The sequence below is a fragment of the Sander vitreus genome, chromosome 3 (assembly GCF_031162955.1).
Source record: "Sander vitreus isolate 19-12246 chromosome 3, sanVit1, whole genome shotgun sequence".
Classification (NCBI taxonomy): domain Eukaryota; kingdom Metazoa; phylum Chordata; class Actinopteri; order Perciformes; family Percidae; genus Sander; species Sander vitreus.
The window spans coordinates 20394929-20418144 of record NC_135857.1 but is presented as its reverse complement, the minus strand read 5'-3'; the positions used below and the strand labels follow the sequence as shown (position 1 = coordinate 20418144).

General features: G+C 39.5%; 1 protein-coding gene across 3 annotated transcripts; it reads left to right on the top strand.

The window, feature by feature from the left end:
* Positions 1 to 616: 616 nt before the first annotated feature.
* scn2b (sodium channel, voltage-gated, type II, beta) lies at positions 617 to 22119 on the top strand. Of its 3 annotated transcripts, XR_013501750.1 has the most exons (6): positions 617 to 877; positions 8468 to 8628; positions 8744 to 8960; positions 10551 to 10743; positions 17456 to 17519; positions 18033 to 22119. XR_013501750.1 is itself a non-coding variant. In XM_078246470.1 (5 exons), exons 1-5 carry the CDS (start codon positions 802 to 804, stop codon positions 18061 to 18063), a joined length of 678 nt encoding a protein of 225 aa, XP_078102596.1. In that variant the 5' UTR covers positions 617 to 801; the 3' UTR covers positions 18064 to 22119. The 3 variants fall into 3 exon arrangements, 2 of the variants coding, with proteins under 2 accessions (XP_078102596.1, XP_078102597.1); XM_078246470.1 differs by lacking the exon at positions 17456 to 17519; XM_078246471.1 differs by lacking the exon at positions 18033 to 22119 and having other exon boundaries at positions 17456 to 18026.
* Positions 22120 to 23216: the final 1097 nt, after the last annotated feature.

The window sequence follows — 23216 nt, the reverse complement described above, 5'->3', positions numbered from 1 at the left end:
ATGCAGTAGCTGCTGCTCCCACCTAAAATAGTAGGGGCTGTCATCCTGATTTACATGTACAGTACACATGAGTGACAAATTAGAGGAAGATCAACGTAAAGTGTGCTAGTTGGGCCACCATAAACATCTTTAACAGCTGTGGTTGATGGGTTTGAAGACCATTTATCCAAACATATATTCACTCATTTGGTGCTTTGATGATGTTGGAGGAGAGTGCTGTCTAAAACATTGCTCCAAAATATCTCAGTGTTCAGCTTGGTTGATATTTAGTGACAATGATGATATCATATAACACATAGAGCCAGACTGTTAAACCAGCCAAGGCAACATATTGACCTAAAATTGTCTTTTATGTCAGCTGACAGGAAGTTACTGTACAACATAGTCAAAATGACATAGTTTCTCCACCAGAACCATATAAGAAAAACTACAATAGGCCTACATGTGTTAGGTTGTTAGCACTCATTTAGCCAAGGTTTCACTTCATCACCCATGTATGCGTCCGTTTGATTTTTTTCTATTCCTCTTTTTAGGCTTATGTGTTGCTGTTGGCAGATATCCTCCATTTTATTTCAGTGAGCTTCCTGTCCTGCCCTCCCTCCTCCACTACCGTCAACGAACTGACAACCATGAGATCGACCGTCATAAGGCTACAGACACTGCCAGCCATGTCCTGCCTCTTAAACAAAACAAAAAAATACAGTGTTTAGCATTTTAACGTACACACCAAGAGCAGACTTGTTGCGATTTTTTTTTCTAGAGATTAAAGCGTCATTTTTTTTTAAATAATAAGGATAAAAAATGTCTTCCCGCACGCAGGCGAGGAGGTCTGGCGTTCAGCTGGTGAGCGCAGCGCTGCTGCTGCTCTCGCTCTCGGGTAAGAAACAAAAACAGCCAAACCGATCGATGATCTGATACATTGATACGCGGATCAACAGTTCCATTTTTAGGCCTTGTTGCTCATATCTGACTGTGTGTGCATATGTGTGTACAGAGAGAGGGAGAGAGAGAGAGAGGGAGGGAGATAATGGATGTAATGTGAGATAATGTCGGTTAATTACCATCCCAGCATTTACCCAGTTTGATAAAAACCATAAATGAAAACCATTTTGTTGTGGCTTTCCTCGACGTTTTTTAGCTAAACTGATCAGTTGTGGTAGTTCTATAATGACTTATGTTCCCCCTGCGTCTCCCTTTAGCCTCTGATGACAGCTAATTGAGTGCCCTGGTGCACCACAGCTAAAAAGGATTATGATGCACTATATACTAATAAATATTGGCTCAGTCTGCACACAGAATCATAATGTATACAGTAGGTCTCTGTGACTCAGTGTTGTGAGTGATGGACATAATTAGGCCTATCATAAGGTGCTAACAATGTGCTGTTATTTATAGGCCTTGTATTCAGTAGCAGATATATGCTTATGGAGTCACTAAATAATAGGTATATGGATTTACATGAACACATGGGAGAGCAGATGTGAACAGTATCCAACCCAAACCAGTTCATGATCATTTACAGATGAAAAGATATCTACCAGATCAAACCACACTTTCACACGGTGTGACCCACACCTGATCACACCCACAGCATCATTACTCCAAGTGAGGAGGATCAGATAGGCTTAAATGTAAAGGCAGTGCAGATTTACATACAGAAGCAAACTTCATCATCCTGCATTATACAAGCCAGTGTTGTGGTGAGGTATATCAGCATTGAGCTCGTATAACATACTCCCCTTCCTGCTGCTGACTGTAGTTGCAATATTAATGACACAGTGAAGCAGTTTCTTGTCAGTTATAAATGCACAAGACCAGACCAGGAAGACGTAACAAATAACAGTACCATATGTTGGTCTGTACTTGCATTCTTTTTTCAATCAATGATGCAGGCAGACAAACTTTCTTCACTATTAAAACTTGTTTTTTTTACCAATATACACCCATGCTATAAATAGGATTATAAAACGCAATGAAAAGGTGGTCACATAGAGTTAGTTAGATAAGAGGAATGGAGATTACACAGGAAAGCTGATGTGACAAACCGACCTACCGTTTACCTTTTATTTTTGCATTGACCTTGTGAGAGTAGCAAACAATGGAGGGAAACAGAAGTAAGAGAGAGACTGCAGGGAGTAATGGAAAGTGAAGATAGGGAGAAACAGAAGAACTGTCATTTTGAGGGAAGTTGTGGGGTTGGACAGTGTGTAGCACACTAGTAAAACTTAACAAACCCAGCCAAATGAACCCCAACAGGACACAGGATGTGAGGCTGGGTCATCATGCAGGGAGAGATCCTTCAGTGGTTAAACTAATGCAGTTAGGGTGAGGAAGGTATTTTTCTTTGATGGTATATAGAGGGAAGGGGTTGGATCACTGTCTGAATGATTAGTTATTGGTCGAATGTTTATGTACACAATGAGTCAGTCACTGAAGATGGTGTTTTTCACAAAGTAAAAGTCATGGGGGGAAAGTGCATTTCGTTTGTACAACTTCATGGAAAATCTAATTTTCATCAAATGTCATCATTTCATTGTCACTTTCATTCTGAAATGTTTGAGTGAGAGAGTGAGGAAATACTAAGAGCCAAGAGGACAACGGATTTGAATGTTGTCTTCAAATTGTTCCTTTTGTCTACTTGTCTCATCAAATGTTGCAGTTCAGTGGTTTGGAAATTACATAGGTGAAGTCATACCAGTGTATTTTTGGATGTTGTGTCAACACCCATTGCTTTTTTACCTAAGCCAACTGAAAATAGATACCCAGAGGTTTACTGTTGCTAGGGAGCTTGTTGTATGGAGATGCTACTAAGGTACAATTGCTCCTTTCTCTATCCTTCTCTCTCTAGAGCTTTAAGGTTCTTCTTTTAACATATAAAGCCCTGCATGGACTCCCACCAACTTATTTATCTGAGCTTACAGTATTACACTGTATCACCGGCACGCACTCTACGCTCCCTTGATGCTGGTCTCCTGGTCATTCCCCTAGTAAACAAAATATCAGTTGATTATGGAGCATTCTCCTACCATGCCCCTCATCGGTGGAATGGCCTCCCACTACATGTTAAAGAAGCTCACTCAGCAAACATGTCTAAATCTAGATTGAAAACCCACCTCTACTCATTATACTATAGCCAACCATAACACCACATCCTTTCTGCATCCTTCACAAACAAACCTTTTCACTTATTGTCTTATGTCGCTGATTTTGTATTGTTTATTACTGCTTTAATGCTGTTCAATAAAATGCATACATCTTACATAGGCCTCTCACTTTGAGATACCCGACAAATCAAAAACAAAATCCTGTTACATTCTCTGATATCTGAACCCATCAGCCAACTGTGACTTACTTTAATTTAATATATTAATGTATATTCACAGTTTAGACACATTAGGTGCTTGCTTTATGTGCTGAATAACAGATGTACCCTAAATGTGGCCATTAAAACAATTAAGGACAGTAAAGGAAGTGATGCAAGAGAAAGGTTTTACCCACTGATCAAGCAAAATTATGTTGACGCATTTCCCATAAACACACACATTTATCACTCAGTAGTTTTATAGTTATACAGCTACACGTTTTACATTTGTTGTGTGCTGCCTTTCAGAAAAACACCAACTGTAGTCTAGGCTAACAACAACTTTGTCAGTATTCCTGTAGACTTCTGAAACTGCTGCAGTTTCCCACCAATAATCTTTCTTGCCATCGGTGTTTTGACTTTACTCAGAAAACCCAAAGTTACAGTTCCTGTGGAGAGGCACTAGAGGGCAGCAGCACACTGAAAAGAAAAGGCATATACTGTTAATGCACTGGCATGGACTTCTGGCAATCACAATTACCAAAATTCTGTCAAAGTTTTAATGCAACAGCAATTCATTTAGTTTTCTTGTTTTACTTTTATGTTTTTCCTGTATTGAACTGTCAGTGTGTTTGTTCTGTGCAGTCCTGCTGTATAAGAATGTATCCTTTGGTGTCTTTGTAACGCAGAATTAAAAGCTTTATCAATGTTTAATGCAGGAGAAAACCACATTAGTTACATAAATCACTTTAGAAAGAGAATTTGAATGTGTAGGACAGTTTTGGATTTCTTTTTTCAAGTCAAAGGGGAACACCACCTAAATTAAGAATTCCAATATGTTATTTCCATGGCTTAGGACAGTTCAATCAAGATTTGTGAACATGAGCTACTTTCTTTTAAAGCCAAAAACCAGAGAAGTAAGTATTACACTTGTGATGTCAGTCATCAAGTATTAAGTCTGAAGCTGCTCCATAGACAATGAATGGGAGGATGTTGTGGACCCATGGAAAGGTTTTATTTAATACACGCTTAAAACAAGCTTTATTCATGTGTAGTGTTCTCAGTTCTAAAACAGAAAATGTACCTTCCATAGTTCCACACTTTATACTTGATGACATCACAAATTTGAGTTTTAGCACTCTGGTTTTTGGATTTGGGAAAGAGTTGTCCATGTTTACTAATATGTCTGGACTGTTTCTCTTCAGATTCCTGTCCAGAAGCTGTACGTTTGTTTGGAGAACAGTGAACCGAAATATAACTGATCCAAAGCATGTGACCAATGTTTAACACTACAACCATCCAAACCATGTATGTTCACCTGTGTACTTGCATGTTTCTGTGTTTTTATCTGGATTTACATGTGTTTATCTGCTGTAGACTCAAACCCTGTTAGTGCTTTTCGAAAGTTTCAGTGTACTGTAGCTTAACGCAGCCTGACATTGGGACTCTATTATAAGTAGACTCGACTGTCAATAATGCATAACAGTGAAAGAGTGGAGGGGAGAGGAGGACAAGGAATAGAAAGTACCTTTCAACTCTTACTCCATCCTGTCAATATTTTCCATGTATGGTATTTGCTGGTGATCATAAAAGAGAATGGGCTTTTGCAATTATAACGCCTGCAGTGTGCATAATGCAGACTGACTTTCTCCAAAGCAGGGGGTACTAGTGCTAAACCCTGCAGTACAGAATGCAACTGGATCCCAACTAAACAATACATTTATAACAATTTAAAGGCAGCATTCTAGTGTCAACATATCATCCACAAAACGTCTGTAGGCTTTACATGTTTTGTTAAGTAGTGGAAGACGTAAACATAACTCATGGTTCACTTTTACATGTCCCTCTGGTGTTAGGAGACAAAAGCATAAGTAATGGCAACACTTGACCCAAAAACTGCTCTGTGCTGGTTGAGCTTTACTGACCCACCGCCTACTGCCATCTTCAAAATACCAAATGGTCAATTATAACTTAACACTTAACTCACACAAGCAAGTGTTCAGATGCCAAGCAGCAGAATAAGTAGAAGCTAAGCGAAAAACAAATAATGCCTGGTCCCACTAAAAGCAGCAGAATAATTGTTTTTACCAGCAACCCATTTATCTGGGATCAGATATAGTCTAACTCCTTGTGATGCCACCACCATTAGGCCAATATTGCCCTGGGGACATATAAGGAATGTACAAGTGCTCCCAGTTAAAGTGCTTTGTAGAGGCTTTGTGGTGAACTCTAAGGAGGTGGGGATCAGAGGCCAGACCCCCCCAAAAAAAGCACCGGGGCCCTCACTGAATCTGCTGAAAGCAGCATCCACTGGCTTTAGCTAAAGACAGAGACCTAACCTGGGCAACAATATGAAGGACGCCATATGGTGTTGCATAGCCCTCTATAGAGTTGGATCCTTTCAAGGAGGAAGGTGCCCATTTGATAACCCAGAAGTGTCAACACACTCAAGACCAGCATTTATCCATTAAACCACCCAGGGCCAGTACCTCTTATACCTTACATCAGTCATAACCACATTCAACACCAAACAAGTGAGTGATGATATTTTTAGGGATTGTACAACTCAGTCCTAGCAAATGTATAGTAGTATAGTATGCTGCAAATGTCCTAAAAAAAGAGCCTCTAAATACGTAGGCACAAAACAGACCTCTGTGCCCTTAAAGCAGCTTTAAAATCACTTTTAAATGAGACCTTCAAAGGATGTCTGTGGTATTGTCAAGTTGGTCCTCAGCGCAGTCATACTCTGAAAAGCTTTGTCCATGCCTTCCCACAGATGCCTAATTGGATTGAGGCTGTCATATTTATTGAAACTTCCCTGGCTAATCCAAGGATTGTAGTTTAAGGAACCATCCTTTCTGTTAAAAGGAAACACATTTGTGCATACTCTCTATGGAAAAATGCATCTGATTGACAATGATGATAAGTTGTGGTGCCTCTCTGACTCTGTTAGCCATGCAAATACAATATGTGCATTCTTTAAGAGTTTTTTAGACCAGGAGGACGTAACAAATAACAGTACCATATGTTGGTCTGTACTTGCGTTCTTTTTTCAATCAATGATGCAGGCAGACAAACTTTCTTCACTATTAAAACTTGTTTTTTTTACCAATATACACCCATGCTATAAATAGGATTATAAAACGCAATGAAAAGGTGGTCACATAGAGTTAGTTAGATAAGAGGAATGGAGATTACACAGGAAAGCTGATGTGACAAACCGACCTACCGTTTACCTTTTATTTTTGCATTGACCTTGTGAGAGTAGCAAACAATGGAGGGAAATAGAAGTAAGAGCGAGAATGCAGGGAGTAATGGAATGTGAAGATAGGGAGAAACAGAAGAACTGTCATTTTGAGGGAAGTTGTGGGGTTGGACAGAAGAGGTAGTAGGGAAGAGGCAAGAAAGGGTGGACAAAGATGGGAGGGGAAGGAAGGAGGGACAGAGGAAGCGAGGAGTCGCATGATGCTGCTTCACTGCAGTATTTCATCTGTTAGCAAGTCTCTGTCTCTCTGCATCTGCCTCTTTCTCACTATCCACGGTACTGCTGAGTCAGCACGAGCCTGTATCAAACCATTTCTCACACTGTGTATGGGTTGTAGTAGCAAAGACACATATATGTGTATGCAGTGCTAATGTGTATGCAGTGATTACATCTGTGTGTGTCAGTGGTGTTTGCTTGAATGTGTTAGCTGTGTGTACAGATTGGTCAGTATGCTGTGATGACATTGACATAGCATAGCTAGCATGCTTAGCTCACGGCTGACAATGCACACTTTGTAGGAGGGTGTGTATGTATGTGCATGTGTGTGTTAGTGCGAGAGCAAGAGAGAGAGAGAGAGAGAGAGAGCAGAAAGAAAGAAGCAGATGCGCTGCATTACAAGACACCTGACTGATGAACTGTGCGCATGGAAAATGGTGTGTGTGTGAGCGTGTGAGCGTGTGGTGCAGAGAGGCAGGCCTGTGGGGTGGTGCAGCAGCAGTGGGAAGGGAGCCAGAAACAGACTTGACTGCAGAGGAAGGAATAGTGCAGAGTCTCATCAAGCACGCACATACAAACACACACATGAACATACTGAGAGAGGCACTGATTCTGTCTGGGGAGTGTAAGCCCATGCTAAGACATAATGTCAGAAGGGAGGAGGAAACTTGAGGAAACTAAACAAAATTTCAATTTCATTTCAAGTTACTATTATTTATTTGCAGTTGTATGGTTTTGACTTTCATTTTAGAATTCAAGATACTTCCTTAAGTAGTTTAGTGGAGCAGTCCCCCACCCAATAATCACCCCCACCTGATTTGCACAAGTGATACACAAATGGAAGTATAACAGTTACAATATTACAATGCTATATTATCACCAAAGGGTGAAACCCGCTCACAATGAGGGGATGCCAAAAACAATATGGCTTCCACTACACTGATTAGCCTTTATTTCCCACATGGGGTTTGACGTAATGTGGCATTATTACAGGTTACAGGTTTGTTCTGTGAGTTGAGGAATTTGCATCAAATGACTGTCAGCCTGAAAGACAGCACTCTCCCGATGGAGTGCAGAAGAAGAGTTACATGGTTACATGGAAAAACAAATCCTCACTACATACTGGCAAGTTAAAACTGCTGAGGAGTTGCACTTTTTAGTTGTTCAGGGTTCTATGCCAATTCTTTGTTTGTTTTACAGTATGGTTAATCAAGGAGCCCTAAAATATCCTGCAACCTTTTTACAGGTGTGAAATAACATACAGTTTATATAAATTATGTATGTAATCACTAATCTGTAGATGATGATGAATGGGGTAATGCAGTGTACAACAAATCATCCATGTGGGCTTGGTTTACTGTACATAACACTGACTATAACTTTACTTGGACTTAAGTATTTTGACATGAGACTTCAGTTGTACTACTTATACCAGATTTACTGTCAGCATATCGATATTACCAGAATAAAAGATCAAATATCAACTGAATACTAAATATCTTCCTACACCAAAATGTGTAATGAACTTTCTTTTCATTATGTAGATTTACCTTCCTTTAATTTAGTCAACTTTGTTTCAATCATTACAGCTCAGATGCTTTATAAATAAATGTTGATTGATGGATTGATTTATTTATTGTGGTTGGTGCTAGCATTATTAACACTGGTTCTGTTTTTTTTCACAGGTTGTTCAAGCATGGACGTGCTCATGCCAAATAACATTAATGCACTGAATGGAACAACTGTCAAAATCCCCTGCACATTTACTTCCTGCTATAAGATGGATGTTAGCAGGTTTGCCATGAACTGGACCTACCAAGAATCACTTAATGATACAGAAGACATGGTAAAGTGGCTCATCTTTATGCTTAACAACTAGGGTGTCAACATCTGAAAAGTTTAAGTCTGTTCTGATCTCTCTCTCTCTCTCTCTCTCTCTCTCTCTCTCTCTCTCTCTCTAGTTTATGACATTCCATAAGAAGAGAGGAATGGTGCCTCTGCCTTCAGACCGGTTTGGAGACAGGGTCATGTTTGCTGGAAACCTGGATAAGAACGACCTGTCAATCACCCTATCAAATGTTCAGATCGAGGATGAGGGGATTTACAACTGCTATGTGAGAAACCCCCCAGACCGCATCCAGGGACATGGTTCCATACAGCTCATTGTCGTTACTGAACGTAAGATACTAATGCTACACCTTCTAAAGATATTTAATTGTAATTGTCTATACATCCTAATCCTTCCCTTCAAGATACACTCCCTGATTTAGTTTTAGCTTGCAGCATCCTTCAAATAATCAAATGTATCCCAAATGCTCCCAAACTTATGTGCTATTCAGTGTTGATCCAAAATTAGGAAGTGTATTTTCAAGGGGGAGTGCTACAGATGTTACAGGTTCCATTTGACGCGCTTCCACTTTAATGTGTTAACACCGTGGCAGTTGGCGGGCGTTATTATGGATCCCACGTAACTTCTAGGCAAGTCACGCCCTACAAAGCATTGATTGGTTGCGATTAGGCTTTGACCTGGAGTGGTTAAGGTTAGGATAGCCGATTGTTCAGGGGATAGGACCTGAACAAGTCAGGTTATAACCTTGCGTAAGCATGGACGCCTGGCCAATAGTAGTGTGTGAATGCTACTTCTTGCCTAGAAGTTTCGTGAGTTCCATTATAACGCGGTAGGCAGGGGCTTAAGTGTGGGTTGCACTTGATAACTGTAGATGGTAGGTGGCAGCAGAATGCTTGAATCCTATTGACAGCATGGTTGACAGGATTTTAGGATTTAAGAAAAATACACCTTCTGACCAAAAAATGGAAGTGAAGCAACTGCCGAAGCAACGTTTTAAAGTTTATGACTTACAGTTACTTCGCTGAAAACCTTATCCAAAATATGAGTGTTTTGTTATGTTTGTAGTGAATAAAACTCATAATACTCATAAAGACATAATACAGGAATCTTTTGTTCAACCTTATATTTATCTTATTTATTCAGCTATGGAACCAGATGAACGGTAAGAAAAGATTGTTTTTTCTGTATTATGCTATGATTTAGCAATAGGGCTAACGTTACAACTAATCAAAAATTATTAAAATAGTTGTAAAGGATTTTTTTGTCATTGATTAGTTGGGTCTATGTTATGATGCACGACATCATAAGCCGTGTATCATCTGCTCTTTTCATATTTAATTGGGAATCTAAAATGGGGAAAAATGAAATAAACCATTTGTTGTGTCGTTATTCATTCATGAATCAAAAAAAACAAAAACGGCTTGTTTTCCTTACTTAAATTTTTATGCTCAAGTCAAAAAAAGAAAATAAAAAAACGGACCACGGACCGAATTGGATTTTGATATTGAATGTGTTGTCAAAAGTGGTGTAAAAGTTATCATTGGTTTTGCAGTGCACTGAGCTCTCTCTGCCACTGTAAGGATAAATGCACTACAATAATCATATATCTGTGTGTGTGTGTGTGTGTGTGTGTGTGTGTGTGTGTGTGTGTGTGTGTGTGTGTGTGTGTGTGTGTGTCCTAGAGAATGAGGACTTACTGGTGATGAGTCAGCTTTTTACTTATTAATGACCTACAAGAGGTTGAACTTAGTCCATCAGCATCTCTTTCGGACCCACGCACACACACATGAGACCCAGGCTAACTCAGCAGCACTTTCTTTCTTTCCACTCCGTTTAATCAGCCCAGTAGAGCTTTTAGCTAGCATTGCACTTGTATCCATGCTTTGTCTGCAAAATATTTAACCCTCTCCTCTCCTCAGTTCCCCCTCCAAGGGATTCAACCATCGCAGTTGCGATTGGGGCATCAGTGGGTGGAGCATTAGCTCTGCTGATCCTTTCCATGGTTGTAGTGAAATGTCTTCGTCGACACAGGAAACAGGAACTGATTTCAGAGGAGAAGATGGAGGAGGAGGCAAAACTGGAGGCTGAAGGTGTTGCAGAGGAGGGAACCAAGTAAGAAATCTCACCATAATATCCTTAATCCTCCAGCAGAAACTACCAGTAGCACCAAGATCAAAAAGTAGCCAATAGTATGCTACTCTTGTTTTAGTGGTACACTAATATTTTTGCAGCTTATGTTCTACTTGCATATGCCACTCATAAACATGTATTTTTAGTTCAGTCAGATACCTCTCCCCTCCAGCACGTTGATTTTTAACGGCATATTACACTGCTGATTATCATATGCTGTGAATGTGTGCCATTTATAAACAGACAAATCTTACTAAAATATGCCAATGCCGTATTGAAGGGTAACTTTAATAATCAATAATGACAATTTTTTTTTAACCTGGACCCTATTTTACTATGATTTTGTGTCTAAGTGACTAATGGTAACAACAATCTTTGACATTGGTCCAGTATCAAGCAAGACCGCTGCTGTTGGCAGTCAGCGAAACAAGCTACAATGTACGTAAGTTAATAGGGCAAATGTGCAAGGTTCTATTTACATTCACAAAAGTACTTGTAATGCCACTGACAGGCTCAGATTAATATTCTAAGTGTCTGACAACATTATGAAAAGGATTCCTGAGGAGGTCAAACTTTTTTTTAAAGCCACCAGACTCTATGTAAATAAACATTAATTTTAGCATCGTAAAATAAACAAAATAAAACTAGTATAATCCATTTTGCGTCATCTTTGCACTTTTCCAACAAGCAAAACTCTAGTTTTGGTTGAAATAAACACATAGTTTACCAATTTACATGTGAAAATATGTTGGCTCTATACGCGCTAAAAGTAGTGTTATTTTAAATGGATGAAGGATGATGCACATTTGCCCTATAGGCTTACATTGCAGCTCGGTTTGTTGCTGCTACTCACAGCGGTCTTGCTTAATACTGGACCAATTTCAAAGATTGTTGTTCCCATCAGTCACTCACATACAAAAACATAGTAAAATAGGGTCCAGGTTGAAAAAAAACCCCAATGTTATCCTTTAATGTTATGCCTAACTGGCATATGCCACTCTAACGACACATCACTGTGACAAATACCACTTCTTACATGAAACATTTAAAAGAAAGAAGAAAAAAACACTACACTTCAGTAGCATTTTTGCACATTTAACACAGTAGTTACTTACTGTAATGTGCTGACTACCAAGTTGGTAATACAAGTATAACAGTTTAACAATTGTATGGCTTGTTTTGTATGTCAGATTTCTGCAGGCAATGCTAGCTGTACAGAGTTGGTTGCCCTTCTACATTAGCTACCACAAAAGTATGAGTATAACACTGGCAGTTGCATGGTTATCTTCCAGTATGTTGATGGCATACTATAAGCTAAGAGTGGCATTTCCATGAGGAATACAGCAGCAGCAAACCAATACTCAGCAGTGGCACACTCTATGGCAGTACAAAATTCAGCTGTAAGTGGTTTCTGCCAATGGGAAGTGTGTTGTGTTGTTTTAAATGATATATGCGAGTAGAACAGCAGCAACATACAGTACCAACAGTCATTAGTGACATACCATTGACATATGCCACTAAATTAAGAGTTGTATACTAGTAGGCGACTCTTATTTATCATATTCTTGTCTCCTTAAAATCTAAATTCTAAAGCCCAGGCCACTGGTCATAGGGCTTAATTTCATATCTTTCTTCAGTATGGACTAGTCAATAGCACATATCTCAAAATCAAAACGCACAAATAAACATGTACTCTTATTTCCCAAATCACTTCACGCTGGAATGTAGTGTAATAAAAACACAACGGTTTTTAGCCTATTTTGAAATGCATGATCTACCAATGTCCTGGTATAACACACAACAGTTTCTGTCCAAAATATTATTTGTACAAAAGAAAAACCACATGGCTCAGACACAAAAAGTTATACTGTGTAGTTTTTCTTATGTCTACTGTCATTTTCATGAACCCACATGTGTGTTGTAACTTAAATGCTGGACTTTAAAGTAAACTTGCTCAAATGAACTCTTCGTCTCAGATTTATCCTTGTGTTCTGGGAACTTTAAGTCCGATAAAAGAAGGTGCAGGAATTAATAAATTGGAGTCAGATTTGACAGGCCTTAGGGCCTTATTTTAGACATAATTCCCTACACTACAGACCCGATCACAGTGTTTGTTTACAATAACTTCCGGATAGAAAACTCCTGCGTCCCGCAGAGGGACTCGAGTCTGAGACTCGGACTCGAGTCGCACTTAAGTTGCACAAACAGCTGACTTCAGACTTGACTTGAGACTCAACCCAAAAGACTTCAGACTTGACTCGGACTCGAGCTTCGAGACTCGTCAACAACCTGTTTTCATGCAATTATTGCTTTTTAAATCTAAATTAATTCATGAATTTCTTTTTTCTTTTATTGGCGCTTATACGTTGGGGAAACGTATGACGAGCTGCATGTCCCCTGCCCTTTGTCATAATGTGCAACGTAACGCATGCGCTATGCCTTATGTGCGCGCACTCACATATAAAAAAATGCATTGAGGATTGCGATACCAAGTGCTCCCGGACTGCCTTTTCTCATTAGTTTTGCTTTCAATAACTCCGTAAACAGTGGCAGTAAGCGAACAGCTACATGTAAGGTGTGTGGCACCAAGATAAATGATGCCAGATCAACAACATCGAACTTCATCAGGCATCTCAAAACGCACCCAAGTCACTTGCTAATGTGAAAGAGATGTTAAATTTAGCATATATCGTCACAGGTAACAAGCTAACCATCACAAAGTGGTGCACTAATGCTGGGAATAGGCAAATTGTATCTTATAGTTAGTAGTTGCTGAGGCTCAGACATCCATGGTGCACAGGAGGCGGGACACACGGATCCATCTCCCCAGGAACAAACGCTGTGTCGGGTGGGCAAACTCATGTGATGTGTAATTGATCCCGTGGATGATTTGTAGGCTATTAAGGGAACAAGATGTACCCGGTCCACCAAACACTGGGCCGTCTTGACTGTCTTAATTCTGCACATATTTCTGTTACTGTAGTCCTATTTACTATTTCATTATTTCATTCATGCGTGGCGCAGCGGAGCCGTGCGCACTGTCACCTGCCGTGGAGACGCTGGCCTCACTAACCTCTCCTCCTCTGAGTCGGATCTCCCTCGCGCTGGACTCAGTTAAACTGAGTGTACTAACACTGAGAAAATAAATGGCATTACATCAGTGAATTCAAACTGCTTATTGTGCGTAATTTGGAGTAACACTGACATGCATGTTGTTCTGTAACTGGTGTGGCGCTGCCACTATTCTCTTGATTTCCACTTAGAACATTTTTTTGAGTGAAAGAGACGTTACATTTAGCATATATCGTCACAGGTAACAAGCTCACCATCACAGTGTTGTGCTAATGCTGGGAGCAGGCAAATTGTATCTTTATAGTTGTATCCATATGATGTGACAGACTTAGGTTAATATTTCACCAGGTCCGAGGGCTAGAGTACGGTGGCCAACAGGGGCAAACGCCCTGCAACTTAAGAAAACACACCCAAATAGACAAAACACAAGCAAATTAAGAAAACAACTTCATTAATTTGACAACACATGCGCAGCATTCAGCAAACGCTCTGCAAATAAAAAACGATGCAAAAAGAAAAGCACGCAAACTCCGAAAAAAGAAGTGACGCAAAAAGAAAAACTGATAACTTTATGGGGTCTACTTAACACATCCCTCTAGGTGGCCGACAGGGGCAAACACCCTGCAACTTAAGAAAACACACACAAATAGACAAAACACAAGCAAATTAAGAAAACAACTTCATTAATTTGACAACACATGTGCAGCATTCAGCAAACGCACTGCAAATACACACAACACAAACAAATACATAAACGCGCTGCAAATATGAAACGATGCAAAAAGAAAAGCACACAAACCCAGAAAACAAATGCAACAAAAAAACGCAGCATCCAGATTACACAACGGAAGTTCTCCAGACCTCTAGCAGGAGCAGCTAGTGGAACAGCTTGATTTTCGACCCCACGGGGAGGGAGCGCTCTGCCTTTTTATTAGAGTCGGGTATGGCTGCAGCCTGGAGAACTCCATAGACTGTATATTAAATTCATATTATTATTATTAATAATAACATAATATGTTAATAATATACAGTCTAGGCCCCCGTCTCATGCCCTCCCGGCTGGTGCCGTTCCCGAGCTTCGGCTTTTCAAAATAAAAGCTTGCGTCTGGTCCGCTATGTCTTTGTACTTTGGTGTGTTGGATGTTTGTGAACTAAACAGTACGGCAATCATGCTAATGATTACAATAACTTTTTCAGCAGATGTCTTACTTACAACACGTTGGAGTTAGCAAAGCAGTTTTGTGTTTATATGTGCGAGCGGGATTTATTCAGTTTGATAAATCCCACGGTAAATTGACTGGTTTACTAAACAGGGAGGGACTAGAAATCCCTCCCTGTTTAGCGAATTGCTCCACAATATGAAAACAGATTGATCACTTATTTTGTTGGTAACCGTTGTTGTATAATCACAATATTACACTTGAGGAGGCCTATACTTCAGTAATGCACCTTTTGGACCTTGGAAATTAAACCCTCTCATGTAATATGGCTTAAACAAACGTCAATGTTAAACGCTGATGCAATTTTAAATGTTTTATTACCACGAGTTTACAGACGTCTCTGAGTATCACCTGTGACCTGAGCCGAGACACACCCACCAAACGAGAGAAAACATATCTCAAACATAGACTTAATATTTACAGTCTATGCAGTCTCTCTCTCTCTCTCTCTCTCTCTCTCTCTCTCTCTCCCTCCCTCCCTCCCCGTGGGGTCGAAAATCCAGCTGTTCCACTAGCTGCTCCCGCTAGAGGTCTGGAGAACTTCCGTTGTGTAATCTGGATGCTGCGTTTTTTTGTTGCATTTTCTTTCGGGGTTTGTGTGCTTTTCTTTTTCCATCGTTTCATATTTGCAGTGTGTTTATGTATTTGGTTGTGTTGTGTGCATTTGCAGTGCGTTAATGTATTTGGTTGTGTTGTGTGCATTTGCAGTGCGTTTGCTGAATGCTGCGCACGTGTTGTCAAATTAATGAAGTTGTTTTTCTTTTTGCATCGCTTCTTTTTTCGGGGTTTGCGTGCTTTTCTTTTTGCATCGTTTTTTATTTGCAGTGCGTTTACGTATTTGGTTGTGTTGTGTGTATTTGCAGTGCGTTTGCTGAATGCTGCACATGTGTTGTCAAATTAATGAAGTTGTTTTCTTAATTTGCTTGTGTTTTGTCTATTTGTGTGTGTTTTCTTGAGTTGCAGGGTGTTTGCCCCTGTCGGCCACCTAGAGGGATGTGTTAAGTAGACTCCATAAAGTTATCCTACAACTGATTTTGATACTGTACTGTATGGATGGTAGCTACAGGACATGCTTTGAATTCATAAGATTTAACAATACAGTGTTAGGAACAGATCAGATGGCCCGAAACTTGAGACTTGACTTGGACTCGTGGCAAAAGACTTGAGACTTGACTTGAACTTGCCCCTCAAAGACTTGAGACTTAACTTGGACTCGAGTTCAAAGACTTGAGACTCGACTTGGACTTCCAAAAAATGACTTCTGAACATCTCTGGCGTCCCGTACAAACAATTTACCGGTGCTGAGCAAAGGTGGACTAGCAACAATTTGATATACTCTCATCTCATTCATCTAAAATGCATGTATAATGCTTTCATATTTTAACACTTTCATTAACATTAGATTGGAGACCTTATCTACCTGTTGGGCCACAGACTAAAGAAAATGACAGCACCAAAAACTAGCAGTCATTTCGACCAGCATTTGCTGTTCATAATGCTAGATTTGGTTTATCAAAGACCCTAGCAAAGCAACATAGTACATAAAAAAGGCATAGCAGAAACGCTAGATAGGTTGGGCCATCGTGTTCAACTATATATCTTTAAAGGTCCCATGGCATGAAAATGTCACTTTATGAGTTTTTTTTAACATTAATATGAGTTACCCTAGCCTGCCTATGGTCCCCCAGTGGCTAGAAATGGCGATAGGTGTAAACCGAGCCCTGGGTATCCTGCTCTGCCTTTGAGAAAATGAAAGCTCAGATGGGCCAATCTGGAATCTTCCCTTTATGACATCATAAGGGGAAAGGTTACCTCCCCGTTCTCTGCTTTGCCCGCCCAGAGAATTTGGCCCGCCCATGAGAAAGAGAGAGACATCATGGCTTGCAAACGAGCAGTTGGTCAAGGCCACACCCCCACCCTCCACCTTGCCCCCCCTCTCTCCTCCTCAATAGCATTTAAAGCTACAGACACAGAAATGACACATCCTAAGGAAAGCTCATTGTGGGACTGGCTCTAGTGGCTGTAATTCTGCACCAAGGCTGAATTTCAGAAAAGAGACTTCAGTACAGTATTAGGGGACCACTAAGGCCTATATAAAATCATCCAAAAAGCAGCATGTCATAGGACCTTTAAACGTTACAGTTACGGCTGAAAATGACAACAGAAATAAACAAGTTTGCGATGTCTCATATCTCCACAATTCATATCAACTGCCATTTGCCTACCCGGACGTGATTTGTGTGTTAGCCCGACGTCACGGTGATTCAGTCTATTGATTAAGCACTTCAACTCCCATAGCTCCTTCTTTTCTACAGTATAATTGGATTACAAACCTCAAACCTTCTCCCTCTATTGACTGAAAGCTAACTTGTTGTCGGGCATCTCTTCACTTATATCTATAGACAACCATAGCTGGGTCATCTGATTGAACCAGCGGCTTGTGGAGCTCTCACCCCCAACACCTTGGTAAATACCTGCTCATGTCAACCAATCTGGACTGTTTTTGTTGTCTGTCATGAATACCATTGTCTGCTATAGAACTTGACTTGGACAGTATGGAGAAAAATATGCAATACAACTAATTTTAAAATCAAAGTATCCACCAAAGTCAAAGCAAACTGAAAGGATACTGCTATCTTTGCATGTTACATTACGAATTGCAATTAGCCACAGTAATTACAATGTTGTTGTAGCATACAGAACCAGAACCTATAGTCAGTTATCAATAGATTAACTTGGAAGTCCTCTCTCTGTCAATATAGGACTGTGGATGTGCAGTGTCCTCAAAAGTGGTAAAAAATAAGTGTGTATACGCAATATGTGTGTGTGCAAGTGTATGTTTCTTTGTGTGTTTTGCCCCAGAACTCGCTACCTGCTGACTTTATCTCCAGAGAGCCTTATTTATTGGGGCATCTACCAAGAATGTTACTAGCTAAGGTCAAAATATTGTTTGTTCTCTCTTCCTCTCTTTTCTTTCAGACATGTGCACCCCCTTCCTGAAGATCTATAGTAACTACTGATTGAATCATTGTCCACCGATACTTCCATCCTTTCTGCATATGTGTGTGTGTGTGTGTGTGTATGTGCCAGTGCAGACACGTGTGCTTCTTTGTGTGTGTGTGTGTTTGTGTGTGTGTGTGTGTGTGTGTGTGTGTGTGTGTGTGTGTGTGTGTGTGTGTGTGTGTGTGTGTGTGTGTGTGTGTGTGTGTGTGTGTGTGTGTGTGTGTGTACTGACTGTGTCAATGTGTGTGCGTGCATATTTCTATAGGTCTGTGTGAGATGTGTCTTTTTCCTCTAAATAAGCCAGTGGACACTTTTCTGCAACTTAACCATTAAACACAAATTACTTCATTCAGTGGCATTAGAAGTAGATCACATAATAAGGAATGGCATTTTCATTGCACACTATAGGACAGGCTATGGCTGGGCGGTATGACCTAAAATTTATACCACAGTATAGTTTCAATATAAAACGGTAACAATATCACAGCATCACAATATCTAATTGTATTGCCTGTAGTTACAGAACTATAACTAATGTTACTAGTGGCTGTGGTGGCAGAGCTGCATACTTGATGGAAGTTAAAAGCTGCACACTGCATAGTAAATGTTGAGTGTATATCTGTTATGTGATGGTAAATTGTGCAGTTTGCGCCACAGCTTTTTTTATGGGGGTGAAATGTTTTGGTTTAACATACTGTGAATCCAGTGTCTTTCAACATTCCCTTAAATCCATGTCTCTCAACTTCCTGTATAGGCACCATGTCTTAACATTGGGGTACAGTTAGTGCACATGTAATGTCCTTCCACCACTGGCTTTTCTTATCTTAAGACAACTGATTGTCAGTGACTCAGCCAAATGATGTTTACTGTGCATGTCTCAATGATTAGCAAGAGAGCATTCTGAAACATTCCTCATGCCTGTGGAAGGTTTTCTTGCAAAAACTATTGCCCTGCATAGTCAACAGAATCTGTTACTGTACTTTGCTTAATATACCTTTTTTCACAGCAGACATGTTGACTACTCATAGTAGGAAAAGCACAGGTGTATTAATAACATTAACAATGGTTCTGTTTTATTCAAGCCATGACAGTAGCTGTGTCCAAAGTCACTCCCTATTTACTATATAGTGCACTATATTTACCCTCCGCCATTTTCTTTGAGTGTCTGAATTTTGAGGATGTAAAAGGTATGCACTATATGGTTCTCTCAAAGATTCACTATCACTATGGAACAAAAAAGTATTTTTTTTTGCTTTTTGAAGATGTGAAAATTACAGTCCCATGACATTACTCAGTGGTAACACAAAATTATGATAAAGTGTCTGAAATTTCATATTTGGAGTAGTGAATAAATAAGGGAGCGATTTCAGACAGAGCCACTGTGACAGTGAGCCAGCATGAACAATACCAGTACTCTGAAACTGAAGCAGCTAAATGGAATTCAGCCATCATTAATGTTAGTATTTACACCAGTTCTTTTTCTATTGTCATCTGTCAAAATGCCTTCTGTTAAAAAGGCAGTTGAAGCAACATGTTTTACATAATCTCTTCATATTTTGGCCCTGCCTATGTCTTCTGTCGGTCTTTATTTCTTCACTTTTTGTTAGCATGCACATTTTTTTGTGTGTAAAAGGGGATCGGTAGGCTCATGTTTTTATTGGTCTGATGATTAGTGACGTTGCCTAAATGAACAACTACACTGATTAACATGCAGTGAGTTGTAATACTTTATGTGAAATTCATTACAAATACAAACTAATACAAACAGCATAGCCAAATCTTAATATATCTACTGTATGTCATTAGCAGTTATACCGCCCACCCGTATGACAGAAACGTCTGCATCCATCCCGGCCTTATCTAGTCTGATATGATATGTTAGCGTGTGTGATTACAGAAGTTTGAGTAGCAGGCAAATATTTCAGTTGAGTCTGTTATTTACACGGTTAAAATATTGTCTAGACCATACAATACTTGCACTATCTGTGACTGCAATACTATGTGCAACTGCAGACTTTGCATTGGGAAAATTGTCAGTGGCAGTGTTGACATATCCTCTCAGAATTCTTCCCTACAGTTCAAATAAAGCTAGCACTGGATGAGAAGTATGTTGTTAGAGATCAAGTGAAGTGAATTATTGTTGACATCATGACAGCGTTTTTGTCAAAGTCAAAAACATATCAAAGACAATTTAAAGGGAAAAAATTCACATTGCACCCACAATCACATAATTCCTGTTTGAGCCAAACAACTATTAATATTTATGGTAGGAATTAATAAAGGTTCCCCTAACAGAAGACTACGCACAGACAGGTGACCAAATGATCCAAATTAAAATTTAAGTAGCTTATGTCCATAACTGAGAGACAGAGAAGAGATTACTGACAAAAACAGGTAACATTTGTTATTTTGGCAACTAAAAGCATGTACATTGTACTATACTGCCATGAGTGCATGTCAAACAGTGCATATCAGAAAGAAAAATATAAAAAAGTAAGAAACTTCCATAAAACCACAGTAATGTGTGCCAAAGCTATAGCATGTTTAAGCTTTCACTCTAGCAATCAGGTGGCACCATTTATCAATACATATATATACAGTAGTCTTTTGCATGCATATTTGATTCATAAAGTCTCAGTAATATTTGGTTGCACATTGATGAGTTTCATCTGCCTCCTGTAAAATATCAAAACAACAATTAAACTTTCAATATGTCATATTATTAAGAAAACAAAAAAACTTCCGCACAAACAATCTATGTCTTTTTATTCTAACTCCAACTGGAGTCCAACTGGAGCCCTGTTTTATAGAGATTTTAAAAATAAACACTTTAAACTGAGCCATTGCACCTCAATACAAACATGTTAGTGTGTATTTTAAAGCAGATTAATATAATAAAGTTATACAGGTTTTAAAACTTACGTCCTAGCTTGGTCTCCAAAGTAATACCTTTACCTCACTGTTGGTTAAAACTGTAGATACTGTTTTGCGCACTGACACATTTATACCAATTCTAATATAATCCTAGTGGAGAGCGTGTGAATATAATGGGAAAAAAGGAAAGCATATAAACCTCACTTTAATAAGATAGTATATTGGAATATGGGGCATGGTGATTGTATGGTTAAAAGGGAAATTTATTGGTGGTGAATTTTTTAATAATTTATTTGGTTGGAGCACCTTAAATATAAAAAATATATATTCTCTTGAATAGATCACTATTTATTATTGTCTTCTTTTACATGTTGCAGCATGTAAGCTTTGTTTGTCTCTGAATGTCCTATGATGTTATAACTTAAAGGGTGTGATGACCAGCAGTCAGAGTGATGCCTCTATGATACCTGTAATGTCTCAAGCTGGTTAGCTGGGTCATCCAGATATTGGAGAGTGGTTGGCACTTCCAAATTTGGTGGCTTGGCCAGTCCTGGTTTCTGATATTGTTTAAAAAAAAAAAAAAAAAAACATTGTACAGGTCTGTGTTTACGCCTATTACTTAATAGGGTCTTTTTAATGTTTTTTATTATTCATGATTTTATGATTATAGGTGGTGTATTGTGTGATAAATGTGGTAATTTAACACAATCTGCTGTGAAGAACAACAATAAAATTCAATAGTTGGCAAAATGCATATAACTGCAGAGTTGTTTGGTTGGGGGAGCACTATCTGTACTGGCACACTGCTGTCTGTGTGTGATCATGCATGTTTAAGTTGCAGGGTTTGTGTGGTTGACCCATAGAGTGATGACAGGTTAACATTTGGGGCAAATTTAGTGCAGTTTTTTTTAACCAGGGAGGTTTTGTTAGCAATATGAAGTCATATACATTACTATACTGTATTTCTCAATCAGAAACAATTAAACAAACAAAACATTAATACTGTGTAATGTATTAGACATATTTATCATTGTGCATCAATGTTTACCATCTCTGTCTATGAGTTTGGCCAAAACAGTTGCTCTTGTATCACTTTAAATGTTAGTGAACACCAAACTAATGCTTGCACTGTGTTGCTTTTGAACAAGCAGCTGTCATTACATTATGTATTTTAAATAAAGATTATTTGGGAAAATGTCAGTTTTTTTGTACTTTTTTTTTTTTTTTTTTCCATCTGTCCATTATCTATACCTGCATATTCTGTGCAAGCCTATCCCAGTTCACATTGGTTGAGAAGCAGGGAAAACCACTGTCTACCAATAGTCTATCACAGGGCTGACACCTATAGACTAGTCTTGCATTGCCATATCTATTTCCACAGCGCTGTGTCAGTGATGGCGTATGGTCTGGCTACACCACCTATCTATTCTGTGATGGAGAAAAAAATGCTCTGGCTTGTTTGTTTGTTTTCTTTAAATCAATCTTAACTGTTCTGGGCAGTGCTAAGCCCCGATAGCAGATAGCTAGAGTGGAGGGACATCTGGCGCATCTCTCATGCGCCAGTTGTCAGGCTTTATCCCAGCAATGTACATCCGCTAAGCCAGACTACCTACAGATAGACAGCCATTTACAACTACAGGCAATTTAGAGTCCTCACAGCACCTAACTAACATGTATTTGCACTGTGGGAGGAAACCAGAGGCAACCGGGAGGCAAAAGATATGAGGAGACATGCAAATCCACACAGAAAGGCCCCAGCAAGTCCCTAGCAGGGGCCCAGCTGGCCGGTGGATGCAAAACCTTGCATCAGAGTTTTGACTGCTCCATAGTATAATCATGTGCTTTATCTTTGACACTACGACATATGCAGGTATTGTATGCATGTGTGCAGTAACCAGCCTCAAACCCAGGATGCCGAGCTATACTCTGATCTCATCAGAGAGGACAACTTGGAGCAGCTCCACTGAGAATCAGCCAGAGGTGACTTTGTGAATGTAGAGTATGTATTTTTAGCTTTTGCAGACAAACGGGATTCATTTAGGATCTGAACTATAGCCCAGAGATCAAAAACAGCCGTGCACGCGTTCATTTTGAAGGCTGATCAGACACCAAAACAGTGCAGGGAAGTTTTTAATCTGATTAAAAATCGCGAGGTAATTTACGTTACAATGCAATCTACCAGCTGTGCGTTTGCACGTACTGTATTTGATTGGCTGGTGCAATACCGTTCCGGCAATGCATTGCGCTAACAGTTAAACCTGGGTCAACCTATTTCTGGATGACCCC